Below are 21,173 nucleotides of genomic sequence, written 5' to 3'. Positions count from 1 at the left end.
GAAAGTCAGTGTTGAACTGTGGAAACCATGTTGATATGTTTATTTTTTTTGTCAAGATCCTTAATACCCTCTGATAATATTTCGCTGGGATATGGGAATTTCAGTAATTGTTTTGCTTTGGTAAACCTCCTTGTAGGCAGCGGACGCCATTTATATATTTTCTGGCACCAATATTCTTCGAAACTTAGGATTCTCGATCCTAAACGCAAAGCCCCAATATATTTAATGTAACTGATTGTCATGAGCAAACAAACTGTAGATTAATTTTAGTGACAGAGAACTGAAATCATCCTGTATATCAGGATAGGCCATCGACTTTATCTAGGGTTTCCTACAGGGTACGGAGTAGGGATATGGGAGGTGATCGACTAATGTCTTCAACTTCATAAACAGTCGTTCAAGGGCATCCCGAGAACAATAAATGCTTGCGTAGTAGTCTGGACGGTATTGCTGGTGATGATGGATTCCTCGGGGTAATCATCGCACATATTACTACGGGATTTGCTGAATACATAATAGATTCTGATCGTGGTCCAACTTCAATGTATAGAATGTGTCCAAATCTCGCTGATCAAGACTAACAGGGGCACCGCCCTGCATAAGTAGGCTTCGACAGGGTCATATATTGGTTGCCAAGTTCCGCTGCCCTCAAGGTACGCGCTTTAGAATGACTTGCAGGATAGCTTGGTCGATGAGGACCTTGAAGGGGATCGACAGGGCTCAGGATAAGCTTGAACGACAAGCTTTCTGATGCATGTATCATGAATTAGACCTTACGTCCAATATCAACAGTGATTGGGTCGTTGCGTCATGTCGGGTCGCGTATAACAGCGGTCAGACCAGAGTCAAACCCCATAGCGTCTTTTGATACACGGGGGATCAACAGGGATCGTGCGGGGAAGCTCAGCGACTGTTTATGCAAAAGGGTACTGGAAGGATACCGTGAAGAGTATGGAACAGGAACGCGTGCGTTGGTATCCTGGGGAGTCTCTGATCCCCGGTTATTGATCGCTTGGCCTCTGAACTGGAGGGATTTGGTATTTCGCAGATGGTTTGGATAGAGATCTGACCGGTACAGATATAAGAGCAAGGTTGAACATACGCAGTCACGCGTGTGTTGTCTGTTTTCCTGGCTGTTTTTATCAAGCTATCAGGACACTCCCGCTGCCGGTATAGTCCAGTGAGCTCACGGTTGATGTAGAGCGCGGGTTAGCTGATGAGTTCATCCGGTCCACTGGCCTCCAGTGCGCTACTTTGACCAACAATATTAGGCGAATGTTTCCCAGGTCCCGGGGCAATGTTCCTGACTTCGGATTGCCAGTTCCTGGCCAGTAAACGAAGCATGAGTTCATAACAATTGCCTCAGTGGACCAGGATATACCTACTACCATCGAACCGACCCCTCATCTCCGAGATGCTTCCCACCCTGTGCTGGACAGAGCATGGGTCGTTCAGCCACCGAGATTGGTGGAGTTGAGCATGAGCTGCACCGCATGATGTGAGATTGCATCGAACGTCAAGGTCGAGCATCGGTTACGCCGAAGGATTCTTTCTAGTTCGTGCCCCAACCTTCCATGCGTTTGACCCCACTCGCAGTAGATTGACTCGAGTTATTCTATGATCGCGCGACAAGGTAAGTGCGAGGAACGAAGGCAAGGCGTAGCCGCACGTGTAGGGGTATACCTGGGCCGGTGATACTTGGCGCCAAGCAGCCCGCCGGGCCGTGAGTCCAATCCAAGCTTCATGGCAATGTTTAGCTGCCGCACGTGGATGGCTTCCTCGCTTCTCATTCGCCTCGCCGGAGCTCAACTCTCGGTGCGTCACACTGCCAAGTCCTGCTAGACAGGGCCCCGGAGATGCGGTTGCTATCACTGTCGCTGCTGGGGCCTGGATCCTGGTGCCGGGCGGGAGCAGGTAGGGAATATTTCCCAGCTAAGAATCTGCTCGCAGCTCCCATCCGAGCAGAATCCATCGGAGCTCGCCCCCGGTGTTAATCCTCGGACGGGAGACAAATAAAGGGGCCTCATCCCCCCCTGCTTGAGGTCTCTGTTCCTCCCACCGCTGGTCTGAATCCGTTGACAGTGCTTCACCATCAACATGAAGCCTACCTCTTTCGCCGGTGTGGCATTGTTTGCCTCTGGCGCCTTCGGCCAATACTTCCAACGTCTGGGAGGTTGCCCTTCCCTGGGCTGCGTCTTTCCTCCCGACCAGTAAGCCCCTCCTGCATGCAGCTTCGGCAGGTGCGACAGCACTAACGATTGAGTCTCCAGGGCCGATTTCCTCCCCGGACAACACTTTGATATCCGTCTGGAGGTTCACTCTCCTGTCAATGGATCGGAGGCACGCGATGGCGTCCCCGACTCCAACTTTAAGTTCACCATTGGCAAGAAGGGCCAGGAAGGTGTTGCAGTGACCGAGTTCTTCGACATTGAGGATGCTGAGCTGGAGAGCTGGCAGTTCAGTTGGTACGAAGGTCAGAAGCACTTGATGAATGGGCCTTCATTGCTTTGAGTACTAAGAGGACATAGATCTATTTGCTCAGGATGCCGAGAGGCCCTCTGTGGTCAACGTCACCTCCAAGGCCTACAGAAACCTCGCTCTATACGAGCCCGGCGAGTATGAGGCTATCCTGACTTACTACGGCGAGGAACAGACCGTCGCCAACTGGCTTGTCCGTGATGTCCCCAAGAAGCGCCGCGCTAAGAACGTTGTCCTCTTCATAGGCGACGGAATGACCACCAATATGATCACTGCTGCTCGTCTGATTGCGCACAAGAGCATCAACGGAAAGTATCAGACCAAGCTGCAACTAGACAAGTTCCCCGTCCTTGGTCATCAAATGACCCACTCGATGGACTCCTTCATCACTGACTCTGCTAACTCCGCTGCTGCGCTGAACGGAGGTCACAAGACCACTGTCAACGCCCTCGGTGTCTATGCGGACTCGTCCGAGGATCCCTTTGATGACCCCAAGTTCGAGCTCCTTGCTGAGATTTTCCGCCGCCAGCACAACGCTGGTATCGGAATTGTCTCCACTGCTTTCCTTGCCGATGCCACTCCTGCAGCTCTGACATCCCACACCCGTCTCCGTGGTGAATATGACCACGTTATCAGCAGCTACCTGGAGGGTATTACCAACTACACGTGGACTGCATTCGACGGCCCTGACGTTCTCTTCGGTGCTGGTGCGGAGAACTTCCTCGCCAGCGAGGACGCCCCACGCGACTACTACAAGCTGTTCACCGACAAGGGTTACAGCTTGAGCTTGAACAAGACTTCCCTCGAAGCTGCATCCAACGCGGACAGGGCTCTCGGCCTCTTCTCTCTCTCCAACCTTCCCACTTGGCTCGACCGTAACGTCTACCAGGACAACCTCAAAGAGAGATCCAACCACCCTGATGGTTCCGGCCGCGATGCCGATGATCTTCCCGGTCTCAAGGAGATGACCGTCAAGGCTCTCGACATCCTGGACACCCGTCACAGTGAAGAGGGTTGGTTCTTGATGGCCGAGGCTGCCAGTATTGATAAGCAGATGCACACTCTCGACTATGACCGTTCCCTCGGTGAGCTCCTTGAGCTTGACGACACTGTCCGCGCTACCATTGAGAGACTCGAGAAGCTTGGTGTTCTCGAAGACACTCTAGTCCTCGTCACTGCTGACCACGGCCACGGTTTTGATGTCACTGGCGCCGTTGACACCGTCTACCTTGAGGAGCACGAAGACGACCGTGACAAACGCCGTGCTATCGGTGTTTACCAGAACTCTGGTCTCTCTCAGTACACTGTCGCTGGCTCCAACGCTCTCCGATACTCCGAGGGTGTTCACTTCCCTGCCCGTTGGGACCCCCGCTACGCTATTCACGCCGGTACCGTCGCTTTCCCTGACCACCGTGAGAACTACAAGGTGCACAAGGACGGCCCTCGCACTCCCGCGGAGGAGGGCGGCGATAGCACTGTCTACGCCAGCTACAAGGACGCTGTCAGTGGCTTCCTGATCAACGGGACCCTCGCTCCCAATGCTGACCAGGGTGTTCACTCCTTGACCGATGTCCCTGTTTACGCTCGCGGTCCTTGCCAGGAGCTCTTCGGTGGTACCATCAACTCTGTCGACATCTTCTTCGGCATCGCTGAGTGTCTGGGCTTAGCCGAGACCAAGGGCGGAAGCAACCACAGCGACGAGGGCCACTGCAATTCCAAGCAGTAGGCTTATTTGATTAACGACGGCTATGATAGTCATCTGACGTTTTTTCTATCTCATACCAAGCTGCTTCTGACGAACCGTCGAAACTGTACATTACCTTCGATATACCAATTAGTAGCAATCAACTCTTCATGTTGCCTCACCTTGTTTGCTAGCTAGAGCAGCCGTCGGATGATAAACTTCTCGGGCAAGTGCATGTACACATCATCAATGTAACACCCTGAGCCATCAGCCAGAAGAGCTTGAGCACTTTAGTCTGCCTTAGTATCCAGCCAAGAGAAACTGGTCGAAGAACGCAAGCGTCGACAATCCGCCAAGAAGCCCAGCATTCCTCAGCGACGCCTCTTACCAGCGTCGTCCATGAACCTCTACGCAAGGCGGCACGGAGATACGCAGAATTACTCAAGGTGGAAAATGCAATGACAATCTCGTGGATTGGGCCTGGGACGGGTTGCTTGGGCGATGCCGATCGAAGGCTGGGCTGGGCCAAATGACGGGCACCCAGCATCACCTCAGGCAAAGGGCAAAGGTGGCACAAGAGAAGTCAGTGTACGGAGTACGTAACTGTCTCTGATAACGAGGATGAGTTGACATGCTTGCGTCAATGGATGCTCGCATTCCTGCCTGCTATTTCTGTGCCTGCGCTGACTGCGAGTGATATCATCCATTGCGGGAGGAGGAATGTGCCTGGGGGAGCTGACGTAGACATGTGAAGGCCCTTGGGTTGAGTCCCGACGGTCTGGGTGGCCCTGGATGGAGTAAGCTGCAGAGAGAAGAAGGATAGGAGTAGTGTATCCCAGGGCCAAAAGATCCTTTTTGAACCTTCTGTCCTGAATGTAAAAAGATCCGGATTCATAATCACGAGCCAACAATCCGCACCCCCGACGATCGCTGGCCGCTGCTTCTTCTGTCCACCGTCAAGGGGCATCTCCGGACTCCGGGTCGTCTCCTCGCCGTCGCCTCTTCCTCTCTCCTCTCCTCTTTCATGCTCTCGCTCGCTCCATCCACTGCTGCTCTTCTTTCTTTTTCTTCATCAAACATCCACAGAGAAAAAGCCAGCAAGTACCTTGAGGTCTCGACTCTCGACTTCTCCAGTCCCAAAACCCCACTATTGTCATTCGTGCTTAAATCGCACCCCTCCAATAAACGCATCCCCCTGACCGACTCCCGCGGCTTCGCCGTTTCAGGACCTCTTGCGCTCTCGCTCGTCTTCTCCATCGACCTCCTATTTGGTGGCCCGTCCTCATCCTCCTCTGTGTCTATCTGTTTCTTTTCTTTGATGAGATCTCCTCCTCTCTCCAATCAACCCGCCCTGTCCGTTCTTGAATCGTCGCTGCCTTGCGCATCGCTGGCAAAATGAGCGCATCTCAGCAAACAACTCTTTCCTACTATCCACCCGGCGTCTCGCTGGGCCCGCAAGGTGCGTCATCTACTTGATTTCTTTTTCTTGTGTCCTTGAACTGTCCAGTGTTATCCATTATCGCTGCCAGCGATGTGTTTCAAGTCGAGTGGCGGCGTCTCCCTGACACGCCATCGCGACAACCCTGGTCCCTTTCATCTGTGGTGCATTTGGCTCAGTTCATCGCCAGTTCTTGTCGGTTATTTTTTATTCTGGCATACTGACAGTATGTTTCTGTGTTTCTAGCCTCTCCCTCTCCTTCTCGCCAACAGTTCCCTGTCAACCTGGGATCCAATAACCCTTTCCGAACCCGTACACTGTCTCCCTCCAGCTCTACGACTTCAGGCGGCCGACCTGAACGACCGAAGTCGACGAATCCATTCTTGGACGACAGCGAACCTATTTCTCCCCAATCAGCTCCAATCAACTCTTTGATTGACCAGCAAGATATGACGCAGAATACGCGCGACCTCTTCGTAAGTTCTCCTGACATCCGGAAATGAACAGACCTGACCGATCGCCTTTCCGGAGAATAGGAGAACCTTTCTCTGAACCCGGTTCCCAAAACCAATGGAATGCGACCAGCGCCTCCGCGCCCTGAGAAGCCTGCGCAGAATGTGCCTTTGAAGAGCCGACCGCCGCGCCCCACGAGAGAACGCTCTGAAGGCCGATCCGACGACCCCTTTAATATCTTTGCCGATCCTCCGAGCAAAGCCAGGCCTACTGGATCCGCATCTAAATCTCGAGACCGGGAAAGGCGACCACGTCGAAACTCTGAATCATCCATCATGGAGCGGCGGCCGAAACTTGTTGATGATGACGATGAGCGACGACGCCGTGAAAGGCGTCGGCGAGAGCGCGAGGGTCGCCATCGGGATGGCAAGTCCAGTTCCAAGAAGGCTAACTACCAGCTCGATATCATTGATAAACTGGATGTGACCAGCATCTACGGCACTGGGAGTAAGCACTTTACACTGCCCGTTCTGAAAGCCTGGTATTGATAACCACTCTAGTGTTCCACCACGACGGACCCTTCGATGCCTGCAACCCTAACCGCAACCGCAAAGGCCTCCGCGCCACTCCCATGCAAGCCTTCCCCAAAGACTCTTCCAACATGGCTCTTGGTGGTGCGGGTCCGAACAATGACAAGATAGATCTCGATCGGTTCCACGGCAGAATGGAGGAAGGATACAATGACTTTGCTGCGAGTGGCACGGATAACCGTAAGACTGAAGGAGGGTCATTTGATCCAACTTCTCGCATTGAGCCAATTCACGGTGCGGCCACGATGGGGTTGGGCACCAGTACCTTCCTGGACGGTGCCCCGGCTAGTCGCGCAGCTATCCGTGAGAACCAGACTGAACAGCAGAACTCTCTAAATGGTGCCGGAGGTTTGCAGCGGAAGAAGAGTCTTGCTCAAAGGATCCGCGGCGGTATCAATCGCCCTAACCCTCGGGTGACATCTCCGCAGGCTGCATACGGTTCTCCTTACACCTCTTCATCCCCGCGCAATGAAAAGAACCCGTTTTTCCAGGATTACGATGATGCTTGGGATAAGAAGGGTGCACGTATTAACTCTGAAGAGTCGCACGCTGCCCCTGAGGGTGGCCGGGTCCGTTCATCCAGCAGTCCCAAGCAGGCGACTTCCTCTCTAGAGCGACGGTATACTGATGATCGGGTCAACGGGCTCGACGAGGGCAAGAGCGTGGGCGGCGGCGGCGGCGGCGGCGGCTTTATCAGTCGCATGAAGAGTCTGCGGAAGCCGCCTCAACCCAAGAGACGTGTCACCGATGACTGAACTGTTTAATCATGCTTTAAGATGCCCGTTACCTCGTTTATACCTATGGTTGGCGGAAGAAAGCTAGACGGATGGAGTGCATTGAAACGGCGCTTCTACGCCAATCGCGTCCGTGAACCCGATCGAGACTTTTCAGAGTACCGTACTGTCCAACGCGGCGTGTCTACTGGGTCTACGAAACCACGATGGTCCCTAGCACAGCGAATGTACCTTTGCATGCGGCTTCATCTAGACACAATCTCTTATCACAATAACTAGCATGGCGAGGACCTGGTCAGTACGGTGCAATATGATTTGAGCTTTTTTCTTCTGTTTTTGCAAGCCTGTAAGCACCGCACAGGGTTCAAGAGAGTTGGGCGTTTTACGAGGTTGATTTGATTTGACTTTACAGCTCCTGGTTGGGATGCGGTATGAGGCCGGCCTTTATTCGTTTCTCACCTCTCTGCACTTGATCACATTTGTTATTTCAATGTGGATTGTAGCTACTTTGCCAATTTCGAAATGCATCGCATTTGAATTTCTCTTCACATGCCGTGACCAGTAACTGCTATGATCGCAGCTGAACCAGGAGGCAACTACGAGATATAAAATACCAATAACTACCGAGGTAGCTAGCCTTTTACTGGCAACGTCCTCGGCCACTTCCTTCGAGTTTTCAATCCTACTTCCGCGCTAAGGATTGGTAAACTACATAGAGGATGTTTCCAGATTGATCAATAATACGCCATATTTTCATTGGTATTTATCCCTAAAACTCTAACCCGTATCCTAACTCCATATACCAACACAAAGATTAGATAAAATCAGAGATCATCAGCATCAGCATCAGCATCAGCTTCCAGCCCAGCACCCTGGCGTCGTCGAACAAAGAAAGAGGCGCAAGTGCGAGTGTAAGTGCAAATCACGCAGGTGGTGTATCGTCCGTTAAATAAGTATCATATGTATGCATGTATTAAAAGAACCAGACCGCATTATGAAAGCCAGGAACCAATTGCGGATGGTGGCATGGCATGTCAAGGCAAAGTAGGGTAATCTACCTCGCCGCCTGCGACCTCCTCTCAAAGGAAGCAGGTGCGGCGATGCCAGCTCGTCGCTTTGACTGCGGTTTTGGGCGGGAGAGGGTGTATCTGATTTTCTCGTTAGCGTTGTTCACCGTATCACGATAGAAGGATTGGATTTGGCGGGATGACATACTTGGCGAAGGCCCTTGAAAGAGCGCGCTTCGCGCTGACCTTCTGGCTGCCGATGAAGGAGTCGACGGTCACGGCGATGGCGCGGTCGATGTCCTGGGAGGAACAGTACTCGGACAAGCGCATCTTGCAGAATGCTTCTGCGATACGCATGATGGCTTCGAGGTGACGGACCTGGATGGGGTTAGTGTTTGGTCATAAGAAAAAAGGGGGCGGCGTACAGTAATCGGGTAGGCACCGGTAGCAAGAGACTCGCGGCGCATGTCCGCGAAGAGACGCGCGACCTTGTCCTGGTCGATCTGGTAGAGTTTGGGGTGGCAGTGTTCCCGTGCGTAGAGGATGTACTTCCGCAGAAGCTCCTGGGGGATCTCGCCTTCCTTCTCGTCGTCGTCGCCCATAGCCGTGTCCCGGGAGCCGGATTCATCTGGGCGGAGCGGGAGACGGTTTCCTTCGTTATCGATGCGGTATCCATCCTCGTCGACCCGCTCTCCATCAACGTTGATGAGGTCGCCGTTTTCATCTCGCAGAGGCTTCGTGGGGTTCGCGCGGTGGTGAGACTCAATGACGAAGCTCGCGAGGCGCTCGTCTTCGGAGGGGTCGACGAGGTCGCGGACGACACAGAGGATATCGAAACGTGAGAGAATGGGCTCGGTGAGCTGCACGTTCTCGGAGAATGGCGCGCTGCTGTTGTAACGGCCGCCGATAGGGTTGGCAGCGGCAACGACAGCGCAGCGGGCTTGGAGGGTTGTGACGATACCGGCCTTTGAGATGGAGATGGTTTGCTGTTCCATGGCTTCGTGGATGGATGTGCGGTCTTGGTCGTTCATCTTGTCGAACTCATCAATAAGGCAGGTGCCGCGGTCCGCGAGGACGAGGGCGCCTCCTTCAAGGGTCCATTCGCTGGTCAATGGGTCGCGACGAACACTGGCCGTCAAACCAACGGCACTGGCTCCTTGACCGGTGGCAAAGACGGCACGGTGGGCGGACTTTTCGACGTACTTGAGAATCTGGGATTTGGCGGTACCGGGGTCACCGAGAAGGAGGACGTTGATATCTCCACGAATCGACATCTTGCCCTGTGCTTCCTTACGGACTCCACCGAAGAGAGAAAGGGCAACAGCTGTCTTGACGTCTTGGTGGCCGTAGATACTAGGGGCGATAGAGCGGATGATCTTCTCAACAATGTCGGGGTCGCGAGACAGAGCGCGAATCTCACGCTCGTCTTCTTCTGTCAAGTGGAAACCAGCCTGCTGGTCGTGGGACTTGACAACGTGATTGGCCTCGATGATTGTCGCGAAGACGGGGAATCCGTTCTTATTGTTAAGCTGTGCATCGTAGCTGTTGCGGTAGATACCGGTGATTTCGATCTCATCTCCTGGCTTGGCCGTATCAATGAGATCTGCAAGCAGGATCACCTCTCGTTGCCTGGGAAGTCGACCAGCGGGGACTGAACCGGGAGATTCTTGCAGAGTCAATTTCTGGTAGTTGCGGTAAACTGTCTTCTCGGAATTGACGGTGAATGGACCGCGTGATTGACAATTCTGGCACATTGTGACCTTCACTTCGGAGCTGCTCTCCTGCTGGTAGGGACCCAACGTCATGTTACACTTCTGGCAGGTGAACATGACATATTTGAGCTGTGGGAAGACACCCGTCCGGCGGGTGACGACTCCACTGACACGAACAAGACAGTTTAGATGAGACTGACGCAGTTGGCGGAGGGTGTAAACGATGGGGAGGTCGGTGATTCGGACATGGATCTCGTTATGAATGTCGTGGTATTGGGGGTAGTGGAACAGGGTAACATCCAGAGCGACCTGGTCAAACACCTTGAGCACTTCGGTGGGTTCGTTGGCAAGGAAGTAGCCAAGAACAGCCTTGGTGCTGCTCAAGTGGGTGTATGAAACCTCCAACGAAGCAGAGTTGACCTCACCGAGGGTCTTGATCTTGTTTCCGTAGACGGAGCTACCGGTGGGGTCAGTAAATTCTGTCAAGAAGGCCTTGAATTCTCGGTAGATAGAGCGCAGCACTTGAGGCTGCGTCACCCAGTCTGTGATGTTGGACGATTTGATGTCAACCAGCTCCTCCAAAGAAAGCTCTTCGAGGCCGTCGTCGGCCATCTCAATATCATCGCGGTCCTCGTCATAGGCGTGCCTGCGACGACGTGGCTGCGCAGTCAAATCGATATCGCCGTCCTCGTCGTCTTGGAGGAAGGCTGCTGGCATTCGGCGACGTTGATCAAATGCACGGTCTCTTCGGTCCATCTGAGCCTCCAACGCACGTCGAGCGCCAACATCAAGTTCCTCTTGCTCGTCATCGTCAATATATCGTCCGCGGTAGCGATCGTCTTTTCCACTCCGATAATCTCTCTCAAATGTGTCTCCGAAAAGGTCAATGCCATCTTCATCCTCAGCCATCTCCTCAATGTCGTCAATGTCTAGTTCTGCTTCCTCGTCTCGCTCGTCCTCGTCCTCGTCGAAGGGCAGCATAGGAGGGGACGAAGGGGGGGCTGTATACGTTAGTGAAACTGCATGACTCCTTTTGGCCTCCCCAAAACTTACGACTCGAAGGGGGGACCACGGATGAGGCATCGTCATCGGGCTCTCTGGAGCGCTTCCGCCGACTCAGATTTCCTAAGCCGCGGTTTGCAGCGGATGTGCTTTGACGAAGGGGTGAACTGAGATTATTAGAAAAAAATGAACTTAAAAAAAGGGCGAGTGGATATCGGCGGCATACCTCATTGTGTACGGGTTTGTGTATGTGAAGGGATTTGAGAGCTAAAGCCTCGGTGTGGATTGAAGCAAAAACGAGAGGACGGACAGAAAGGAGCCGAGTTTTTGCTTGGTCGCGTTGGAGCGCGTTTGACACGCGTTTTCTAATTTATGCCCGGTTGGGAGATGGCTTAGGTACGGGCGGAGTAGGGATGTTAAAATGCTGACATATTCTCCACTGTAAACTTACATACATACACGTAACTAGGTAGGCCAAACTAGTCCGTAAACTGCTTAAACTTGCCTAGAACTTCCTTGCCTAGCCTAGTACCTTACATGCCCGCCAAAACCGTTTTGTTTATGGAAGGTGGGGCGCTAATCGGACGTGTTTGATTGCCTTGTGTCAACCCACGTCGGACATATGACATGCGTGGACAAATACAACATAACATTTTGTCTTTTACATAACCGTTATAACATCTCTAGCCGGAAGTTGGAACACCACCAGGCCAGTCCACCATTGCCTGGACAACTGTGGGGCGCCATCTTAGAGTGGCTCGTGAGCCTTGGGAGCTGTCTCTGAGACTTTATCGCTCTGGAGTCACAAAAACCGCAACTCCGGAGAGCTGATTGCAAACCATCCATCCAAGTTTCACATTTCATTACTCAATTCATCTCTTCGATATCTCAGGATAATCTCGCCGGTAGCTTGCGATCATTGTCAAGAAAGATGAGCAACGACGAGGCCGCCACAGCCCCTAGGGATGCTCCGACGAGCAACGGGCAAAACGCCGCCAGTCGCCGTCCAAGCTGCAGCTCTCAGAACTCTCAGACAGCCAAAGAGTGAGTGAGAAAATCCCTCATCTACGCAGCGCCTTATCGCGTATTGTCGCATGGTACAATGTCACAATGCTAATGCCAGTCCCAGATTCATCGAATCTCAGATGCGCCTTGAAGCTGATGCCCGTGAAGTCCTCCCATATGTAAGCCTTCACCCTGCGATCCGATTGCGAACGGAAAGCTAATCATGCAGTCATTTGACTCATGTACACAAAGTTTAGGACCGCTACGACAAACACTCTATGCCTGTTTAACCTGCAACCCTTCACCCGCGACTCCCGACGCGCCCTGCACTCCTGCCGGCGTATGCTATTCCTGCTCAATTTCCTGCCATGGAGAACATACACTGGTCGAGCTCTTCAATAAACGAAACTTTGTTTGTGATTGCGGGACGACACGTATAGCTTCCGCTGCCCCGTGCAACCTCCGAAACGATCCTACAACTGGCGCAAAGGGCGTTCGGTCAGAGAAACCACACCCTGGCAACCGTTACAATGGCAACTTTCAGAACAAGTTCTGCGGCTGCGGCGAGGATTACAACGCGCACGAGGAAAAGGGGACAATGTTTCAGTGTCTTGGTCTAGGGTCACCTGAGACCGGCGGCTGTGGTGAAGACTGGTGGCACCCGGAGTGTCTCATCGGCCTTCCACGGGACTGGTACAAGAATTCGGACAAGAAGGGAACTACAGAAAACGGTGACTCTAATGAACAAGATTACGATGAAGACGAGACGCCGCTGCCTCCGGGATTCCCTGATGAGGATGATTTCGAGACCTTGCTATGCTACAAATGCCTCGAATCCAACCCTTGGTTGAAACAATATGCAGGAACACCAGGATTCCTGCCCCCAGTATTCAGAGAAGGTGGACTACAGAACACCGTCAAGGAAGAAAGCGCAGCAGCTCCAGATTCCATTCCAACTCGGCTCGAAGACCAGCCGAGTGACAACCCAAAGAAACGCAAGGCAGAAGACGACGCCGAAGGCCAAGTCAACGACGAACCTGCCTCAAAGCGACCTAAAGAAGAAACCCAACCGCAGAGCACGGCCTCGCCCTCCGAAACTAAACCAGAGCTCGATCAAGCACAACCACAAACACAAGAACAAAAACCCAAACACGCCTTCCTCCCGCAAACCACTCCAACCGCTCCCTTCTCCCTCTTTCTGAAAGAAGACTTTCGCGACCACCTCTGCCGCTGCCCAACCTGCTACCTCAACCTCGCCCCACACCTCCAACTCCGCGAAGAAGAGGAAACATACGAACCCCCTCTCTCTGAGAACGGCGACGGCGATGGTGCCGGAAGCACAGGGACCGGAAGCCTCCTAGACCGCGGCGAAGCGGCGCTGAGCAATATCGACCGCGTGCGCGCTATAGAAGGCGCCATGGTCTACAACCACCTGCGCGATAAGGTGAAGGAGTTCCTAAAGCCGTTTGCCGAGAGCGGGACGGCTGTCGGGGCGGAAGATATCAAGGCGTATTTTGCGAAGCTTAGGGGTGACGAAGGGCATATTGAGGATGCTGCCGCTGCGGGGAAGGCTTCTGCGGAGGATGATAACGGGGATGGTGGAGGTAGTGGCAGGCGGGAACAGAGCGGTATGTAAATGAGTTTCATGTGTTATGTTACTTCTCCTTGCTAACATGGAGTAGGTTACTGAGCTGTCTGTCACCTGCAACGGGCATATTTCGACTGGTCTTTTAATTTATTTTTGATGGTTTGGGTGTACGAAGGCGTCGAGGCGTATCTGCTTGGGGCTCAATGCAATATAATGATCATGCAATGAGCGGATAATGTGGGAAACTCTAATATTAGCAATGATACTATCAGTTTGTGATGCTACTAGCTGCCGGGTGTTGACAGTCGTCAGAGTCGTACAACAACAAATCCATGCATACAGCGAGATTGAATGACATAGCAAATCTAGAAGCTATTCCACTTGCCTTAACGTGAGCGTATAGTATGTGCTATAGGTTATGGCGCTAAAATGTGATATAAAACAAGCTACGCCAAAACCATGCTAAGCCAAAAGAAAGCTCAAATGCAACCGTGCCAATGTATAACTCCCATAAACGCCAGTACCCTCTAGGTTGATGTAGGGCTTCATCTATAGCCCGGTCATTCCTTCAGGCGTTTCGCCGCCCGACCCATCAAGCTATCATCGGGTAGGCCACTCCGCTTGGTGCCTGGAAGGCTTCCGGTCCTTATATCATTGTCATCATGGGTGATACGCCGGTGTGGATATTTGCCCTCGAATCCTTCAAAACAGTTGGCCGAGATCGGACCGCCGTTCTTGAAGTAGGGGTGTTCCAAGGCCTCTTGTGCTGTGATTCGAGTAGTGGGGTCGTAATCGAGCAAGCGCGATAGGAGATCGAAGCCGTCGTCGCCGGGCGTGCCGACGCTGGACGCGGGTGAGTACCCGCCATTCTTCAAACAATTCTGGTACCAGCTTCCCAGGTTCGAGGTTCGGCTGATATGGTTCGGGGCGCGTGACATTGCCAAGGACTGAAGCTGGTTGAATTCTGGCATGTGGACGATGCCGGGCCAGTTTTCTTTATTCGGTAAACCCATGATATCAATTATCTTCATCATTTGGTTGCGCTGAAATGGGACCGTCTTCTTGCTATCCATCTTGGCTTCTTCTCCTTTGAAGATTGGACGAAGGGAGAGCAGTTCCGCAAAGATGCACCCAACAGCCCATAGATCCACAGCGGGGGTATAATGCCGACTACCCATCAGCAATTCTGGAGCGCGATACCAAATGGTCACGACGACCTTGTCGCCGGAGAAGAGTGAATTTAGTGGCTTGTAGAAAAGCCTTGCAAGCCCTAGATCACCAATGCGGATCGCACCACTTGATGTCACCAGAATATTGGCTGGTTTCAGGTCTCGGTGCAGAACCCAGTTTGTATGAAGGTACAGCAAACCGTTAAGGAGCTGAAATAAGATCGATCTCACCATAGTTGCCGGGATCGGGTGTCTCTGTGGCTGAGTGTGGTGATGGATAATTTGGAGCAAGTCATGCTCAGTGTATTCGAATACCATAAAAATGCACTTGTCTTCCAGGATAATCTCCGCGAGTTGCACTACGTTGGCATGGTCAAGCTCGGAACAAAGCGCCATTTCTCGGATTGCAGACTGCGAAAGGCCTGTGTACTGAATGATATCGCCTTCTTTATCAGGCTTGAATCTAGTTATCGTCAGCAATGGTACAAGACTACAACTGGGGCTGCTGACTTTTTGATAGCGAACTCTCCACCCTGGCCATTTCGACCAAGCGCCTTGTACACTCGGCCATAAGTACCACTGCTGATGAAGCCGACGATGTGGTATTTGTCCCGTACACGAACCTTACTGGTGTATCCAGTTCCAGTTTGTCTCCGTGAGTTTTCTTGTGCAAGCCACGAGTCAGCATCATGAGGCTAGCACTTGCAACAACATAACAATCATGCTCAACCAAGAAAGGCAAATTAGATAATAAAAAATAACATAAAAGCCAACAAGGGGATAGCAGCAAGGTTGAGGTCCCCAAGCCAAGAATAGTTTAATAGGGGTTTAGGGGAAAGCCATTACCACGTGGATAAAACCCGCCAACAGAGTTGAAAAACGGAAAATTCCTTCCAAGCATGATGAAAGAGATACAGTCAGTTGCAACTGGAAAGCCACCGTTGGGAAGTGTTGAGTTCGTATAGGACAGGAAAGACAGATCCAATTCCCTTCAGTCGGTGTACATGGATGCTGGGGAACCCAACCAGATAAGGACCAGTGGCAATAGAAAGTGCCCGAAAAGGAAAGAGCCAAAGGAACAGAAGTTATAGTAAGAATGGATTAAGCGGTATTACCCTCAACAGCAGCCTGTAAACTCCTTTTCAGAGATAGACTTTGGCTGACGGTGGCCGCAGTAGGCCTGGTGGTAGCAGAGAGAGGACCAGATGATGAAGGCGGGTTGGTGAGACTCATGGAGAGTACAGTCCGTTGGCAACACAGTTGCAGCGCCAGCGGCAGTGGCAGTTGGCAGATGGAGGTGGAGGCAACGATGCCCGGCCGGTGGTCAGCTTGACTAGCTATCAATCAAGAGCCAAGCGCACAACTCGGGGCCCATGAACTAGGCAAGCACGGTGACAGTAGGAAACGACGCGGAGAGCCCGAGCCCACTAGAGCATCCTATCACTGAACTGATGCGGGAGGAGTAATTTGTTTGACAGTGATTGATGGACGGAGAAGAGTTGGGGAAAGTAGTGCAGCCGGTGGTTGGCGGCTGGTGAGCATAAGGCCGAGATAGGTAGGAGTGATTAGTCAGCAACACTGCACTCCCAACATTGACAACTCGACAAGCACAACCAGGGAATACGGAGTAATATGCCAGTCTCCTCATTGGCTCTAGTCTCCACGTACTGATGCAATATTGCTTGGTTCAAGTATAGAGGCTGATTTTGGCGATGGCTATATACATAATGCATACGCATTTCCCAGCACCACGGTACTCCGTATCAGTTGACTGATAACTGATAAGACGGACTTAGCCCGTGCTATCAGTTGACTGATAACCGATAAGACGGAGCCCGACCGTGTCCGTGCTACAACGTCACCTCCACGGTCCACCTGCATCTCTCGACCTCTGCCCATCAACTCTTCAGCTCAGTGGCCGTGGCTGAAATCTCGTGGGCAATACTTTCAATCTCACCATGGCGTCCGGTCACATGACCCATTCCAAGGTCACTCCGTACCTCATATACCTGGTGTTTATCACCACATTGGGTCCCCTCCAGTTCGGGTATCATCTGGTAGGTACCTTGAGTCCCTGGGAAGTGGCTCTCTATGGTTTCATCACTAACAATTCAATACAACAGGCCGAGCTTAATGCACCTCAGGCTGTCATTACCTGCGAACGGAAGAGCATTCATTCCTCCGCCAACGGCCTACCGCAATGCATCCCCATGAACTCCTCGCAGTTCGGCCTGGTATCGTCGATATACACTCTTGGTGGCCTTCTGGGAGCCCTGTTAGCAGGGCCCGTGTCAACAAAGCATGGACGTTTGTTTGCTTTACGGGCAACGACTATATTCTTCATCCTTGGGCCGGTGGCCGAAACTCTTGCGCCCAGCATCCCGATACTAGGCCTTGGTAGATTATTGTCCGGCGTCGGGTCCGGAGCAGCTATTGTCGTAGGTCCTATTTTCGTATCCGAAGTTGCTCCGCCCACTGCAAAGGGGTTCTTTGGTGCTTTTACTCAGGTCATGACCTGTGTTGGCATCCTCCTCACGCAGACACTGGGCTACTTCCTTAGCAGGGACAGTATGTGGAGGTTTATACTCGCAATCGCCGGTATTATCGGAGCTTTGGAACTCCTCGGTCTCGTCTTCGTCCCCGAGAGCCCTGCCTGGCTCGCTGACCGACAGAAGCACGATCTAGCCAGAAGGGTCCTCCAGCAGATACGCGGCAGAGATGCAGATATCCATAGCGAACTAGAAGGCATGGGAAGCTCCACAAGATCCGACGATGATGCTGGTGAGCAACAGTCACTGCTCTCACCCCCATCCAGCAACCTGCCCCCAAAGCAACCCCCAGTCACGATGGCACGAGTAATCACGGACCCCGAATACCGCCCAGCAATCGTCGCTGTCGTCGGAATTATGATAGCCCAGCAGTTTACCGGAATCAACAGCATCATCATGTACAGCGTTTCACTGCTCCAGAGTATCCTCCCCACAACCGCAGCGCTCCTCTCCGTTCTAATCTCGGCAATAAACCTCGTAATGACCCTCGTTTGCTCCCCACTCCCGGACAAAATCGGCCGGAAGACATGCCTCCTGTCTAGCATCATCGGAATGGGCACCACATCTATCCTTCTAGCTCTGGGCATCTACTTCAACATAAAAGCCCTTTCCGCAGTTTCTGTTTTGCTCTTCGTCGCTTCCTTCGCGGTCGGCGTGGGACCCGTGCCCTTCATCATGGCCTCCGAGCTGGTCGGCCCTGAATCCGTGGGCGCCACTCAGAGCTGGGCCCTTGCAGCCAACTGGATCTCGACCTTTGTTGTGGCCCAATTCTTCCCAATGCTGAATGATGCCCTGGGTGGACGCGGGAAGATATACTGGCTGTTTGCGGCAATGTCAGGTATTTTTGCTGTATTCATTTACCTCCGTGTTCCGGAGACTAAGGGCAAGAAGAATGCGGATGAGGTCTGGGGTAGAGAGGATCAGAGGAGGAGGGATTAGCCCTCTCCTCTATCTTGGATGCAGCTGAGTGAGCTGAGACCTGTGGATGTTCGTTGTAGTTGGCGTTTTGTTCCTCAACGGGTTCGATTGATGCCTCGGTATGGATGGGGGAACAGAATAAGATTCCAGCGAGCCCAACACAGTCTCGAGGTAGATGCGATTTAAACCTATAACGAAAGGTATCTTGGCGATATGCGCGACAGGGCCATAGTGAACCACTGTATATAGCATAACATATCTGCCATCTAGATTGGTAGCCCTAACTCAACGCCATATTATGATAATTGGTAGACCGGCCGTCACCACAGCTCAACCTTACTTAACATAACATGCACGGAAATTAGATGCGATGATCATTGTGCAGCACTCTATCCATAGAGTCCTACCCTCAGGAGTCGGTCTCAGTGGTTATCCTGATACGCTCAAAACTGACTAGTTCATCATGAATTATTCTACTGTTTAATTGTCAATGCTAAAGTTTAGCTTGGACATGTCCACAAGCACTGAATTAGAAAAGCAAGCAAGTTCGGTCCTCGAGACACCTCCTTCATGTAAATATTGCACAAATCATATGGTGGTCAAACCCACAATTTATTTTTTTTTATTTTCATTCACTTTAGCCTTAGGGATTGTCTCAACGAAGGAGTCGCCGGGCGTAGGCAGAATAACGTGTGAGGCGTAGCATCAGGGAAATAAATACATTAGTTACTAGTAGCAGTGGATATAAACTGCGAATTGATACTGGCAAATGGTATATCAAACAAAATGACCGTAAGGGATAATTAGGTATAGAAGACCAAGAACTCCATCCTCATACAGACAGATCATCACAAGCAGGCGGATATCATATCAATGTAACCCAACGCTCGCGCTCGCGCTCACATCCAAACTCGTGTCATTAGTCTCCTGCTCCGCAAACTGCATACCTCAAGCGACAGTATGACCAGTAATTAGGTGGGTAGGTATGTATACACTGCACCTTGTACTCGACGATTCGATTAACAGCGCCAGGGCAGAAGCCGTCGTCGCTAGGGTCGGCGAATTAGGGGCATTCGGGTTGTGCCGCGCGGATTTAAGGAACGGTCGTGACAGGTCCATCGTGGGGAGGAGCGGCGCCGGTGCCGGTGGTGGTGCCGGGGGGATGCTTCTCTACGACCGGAGTGGCGTGTTCACGGCGGTAGGACCAGAGGGAGTAGAGTTCGAGAAGCATGCCGAAGAAAGTTAAGATGCTAAGGAGATTATTAGCTGCGATGAACACGCACTCAAGTTGTAATGAGTATGGAACATACAATGCCAGGAAGATGAAAGTCTCGTTGGCCTTCTTTCTGCTGCAGCCTCGACCGGGAGGTGCGTTGAGGAAGCAGTTGTGCCAGTTGTAGTCTTGAGCGGCGAAGATGAAGGCCGTGAGCCAGCTGGTTTGAGATGGTATGTTAGCTTTATGCTCATCTTCAACTGAGCAGGGTCGGACGTACAGGTACGAGAAGATGACGTCGATACCGAAGACAAATCGGCTCAGCATGTTGGGCATGAATGGAGAGAGGAAAGCCGGAAGGAAGAAGACAACCGAGGCAACAGCCTGCATTGTACGGTTAGTACTGCGCAGCACGATTGAATGAAAGCTACACGCACAATGACTTCCTGGTAGATGATATGCTGGCCACGCGGGCCCTTGCTGATGAAGTAGGACGTTATTCCCATCACGATGACAGCGCTCGCCCATTGGAGGGCCCGAACTAAGAGCATCACCGGCCGAGCAAGAGCTTGACGAGGCATGCTGGTTGTTTAAAAGTTGAATTGGACTGAAAGCTTGCCCGTAGAGTTCAGAATGCTCGGTAGAATGCGCAGAGGATGGATGGAAACAAAGTAAAATGTGCGGCACACCTCGACCGGGTGGCCAGAACAGAGCTTTATAGTTGCCAGGAAGCAGAAAAAACAAGGATCATTGCATCTAGGTCGTCCAGTCGCGGTCAGGCCACGGGCCAGCTTCAGGCCAGTTCCAGCTTAGGGTTTGCGTCAGGATGCTCGATCGACATCGTGCCGGGAGCCATGCCAGCCAGGTGCTGGAGACCCACGTTGGGCAGGGCTGCCATTATTCCACGGTCCACCAGACACATGATCTCGCTTTTAAGTTTATCTCACGTTCGTCGAAGCTAAGTTGGCAGGGAGCTCCCGCTGAGGATAACTGCTGTATGCGGATGGGGGGGGGAAAGCTCCAGCTCATTTCTGCGTCATTGCAGGAAACCGAGTAGAGATGTCAGCGTACATAGACACAAGACATGCGATCGACCACTAGGGACCCGGGGCAGCGGAATGCAGAGAAGTGATTGACGGAAGTGATTGACGTATCGCGAGCAGAGACAAGTCTTGATGGTGTGGTTGTGTGACCTGAATCTTCATGAGCGAGCAGGTCCAGCTCTGAGAGGTTGCATGACTGCCGGATCCAGCGGAACCACGGCATACCTGTCGTTGACAGGCCAGATTGGAAGATGCGATCCGACTGAACCGAGCCGACACCACGCAACAGCCGACCATTGGATCGGTGGCTCTGATCACCGTCGCAGCAGTCGCATACTCGCAGTGGTCGTACATCGGTCACCGCTCTTCCCCTCCTCAGAGAATCAGAGACAGGGTCGAAGACTGGATTTGGCCCACAAGGCTGAAGCAGTCGAGCCCAGTGACGTCAATTATACTGAAGGATGTAAACATCTTCACATCGAGACAAGTTCGGTAGTCAGACGGATGGATTTCATGACGGATGGATGATGGGCAGGATGGGCAGCAAGGGTGGACGGAAGTGGGAAAGGCCTCATCAATTCCACGGGACC

At 52.3% G+C, this 21,173-nt stretch overlaps 7 protein-coding genes across 7 annotated transcripts; 4 read left to right on the top strand and 3 right to left on the bottom strand.

The window, feature by feature from the left end:
- Positions 1-2,097: 2,097 nt before the first annotated feature.
- Positions 2,098-4,204, top strand: DSM5745_09191 (alkaline phosphatase; the record flags this gene model as incomplete). Its single annotated transcript, XM_026751207.1, has 3 exons — positions 2,098-2,210; positions 2,271-2,473; positions 2,529-4,204. The coding sequence occupies 3 exons, from the start codon at positions 2,098-2,100 to the stop codon at positions 4,202-4,204; spliced, it is 1,992 nt and encodes a 663-aa protein (XP_026600293.1).
- A 1,353-nt stretch (positions 4,205-5,557) lies between these two features.
- DSM5745_09190 (Pal1 family protein) lies at positions 5,558-7,398 on the top strand (the record flags this gene model as incomplete). Its single annotated transcript, XM_026751206.1, has 4 exons — positions 5,558-5,621; positions 5,847-6,076; positions 6,137-6,560; positions 6,614-7,398. 4 exons carry the CDS (start codon positions 5,558-5,560, stop codon positions 7,396-7,398), a joined length of 1,503 nt encoding a protein of 500 aa, XP_026600292.1.
- Positions 7,399-8,431: 1,033 nt separating this feature from the next.
- On the bottom strand, positions 8,432-11,329 carry DSM5745_09189 (MCM DNA helicase complex subunit MCM2; the record flags this gene model as incomplete). Its single annotated transcript, XM_026751205.1, has 5 exons — positions 8,432-8,525; positions 8,593-8,762; positions 8,810-11,097; positions 11,150-11,265; positions 11,325-11,329. 5 exons carry the CDS (start codon positions 11,327-11,329, stop codon positions 8,432-8,434), a joined length of 2,673 nt encoding a protein of 890 aa, XP_026600291.1.
- A 700-nt stretch (positions 11,330-12,029) lies between these two features.
- Positions 12,030-13,793, top strand: DSM5745_09188 (putative metaphase-anaphase transition protein (Mlo2); the record flags this gene model as incomplete). The annotated part of the gene is made up of 4 exons (XM_026751204.1): positions 12,030-12,142; positions 12,228-12,282; positions 12,333-13,731; positions 13,786-13,793. 4 exons carry the CDS (start codon positions 12,030-12,032, stop codon positions 13,791-13,793), a joined length of 1,575 nt encoding a protein of 524 aa, XP_026600290.1.
- A 458-nt stretch (positions 13,794-14,251) lies between these two features.
- On the bottom strand, positions 14,252-16,093 carry ssn3 (cyclin-dependent serine/threonine protein kinase SSN3; the record flags this gene model as incomplete). Its single annotated transcript, XM_026751203.1, has 3 exons — positions 14,252-15,323; positions 15,371-15,524; positions 15,976-16,093. 3 exons carry the CDS (start codon positions 16,091-16,093, stop codon positions 14,252-14,254), a joined length of 1,344 nt encoding a protein of 447 aa, XP_026600289.1.
- Positions 16,094-16,818: 725 nt separating this feature from the next.
- Positions 16,819-18,348, top strand: DSM5745_09186 (putative MFS glucose transporter; the record flags this gene model as incomplete). Its single annotated transcript, XM_026751202.1, has 2 exons — positions 16,819-16,917; positions 16,984-18,348. The coding sequence occupies 2 exons, from the start codon at positions 16,819-16,821 to the stop codon at positions 18,346-18,348; spliced, it is 1,464 nt and encodes a 487-aa protein (XP_026600288.1).
- A 1,072-nt stretch (positions 18,349-19,420) lies between these two features.
- Positions 19,421-20,121, bottom strand: DSM5745_09185 (uncharacterized protein; the record flags this gene model as incomplete). The annotated part of the gene is made up of 4 exons (XM_026751201.1): positions 19,421-19,577; positions 19,638-19,760; positions 19,821-19,924; positions 19,978-20,121. 4 exons carry the CDS (start codon positions 20,119-20,121, stop codon positions 19,421-19,423), a joined length of 528 nt encoding a protein of 175 aa, XP_026600287.1.
- Between the last annotated feature and the right edge of the window lie 1,052 nt (positions 20,122-21,173).

This window comes from Aspergillus mulundensis (genome assembly GCF_003369625.1).
Source record: "Aspergillus mulundensis strain DSM 5745 chromosome Unknown scaffold_11, whole genome shotgun sequence".
NCBI classification, from domain to species: domain Eukaryota; kingdom Fungi; phylum Ascomycota; class Eurotiomycetes; order Eurotiales; family Aspergillaceae; genus Aspergillus; species Aspergillus mulundensis.
Note: the sequence above shows the minus strand (reverse complement) of the source record. Positions and strands in the feature narration are given on the sequence as shown.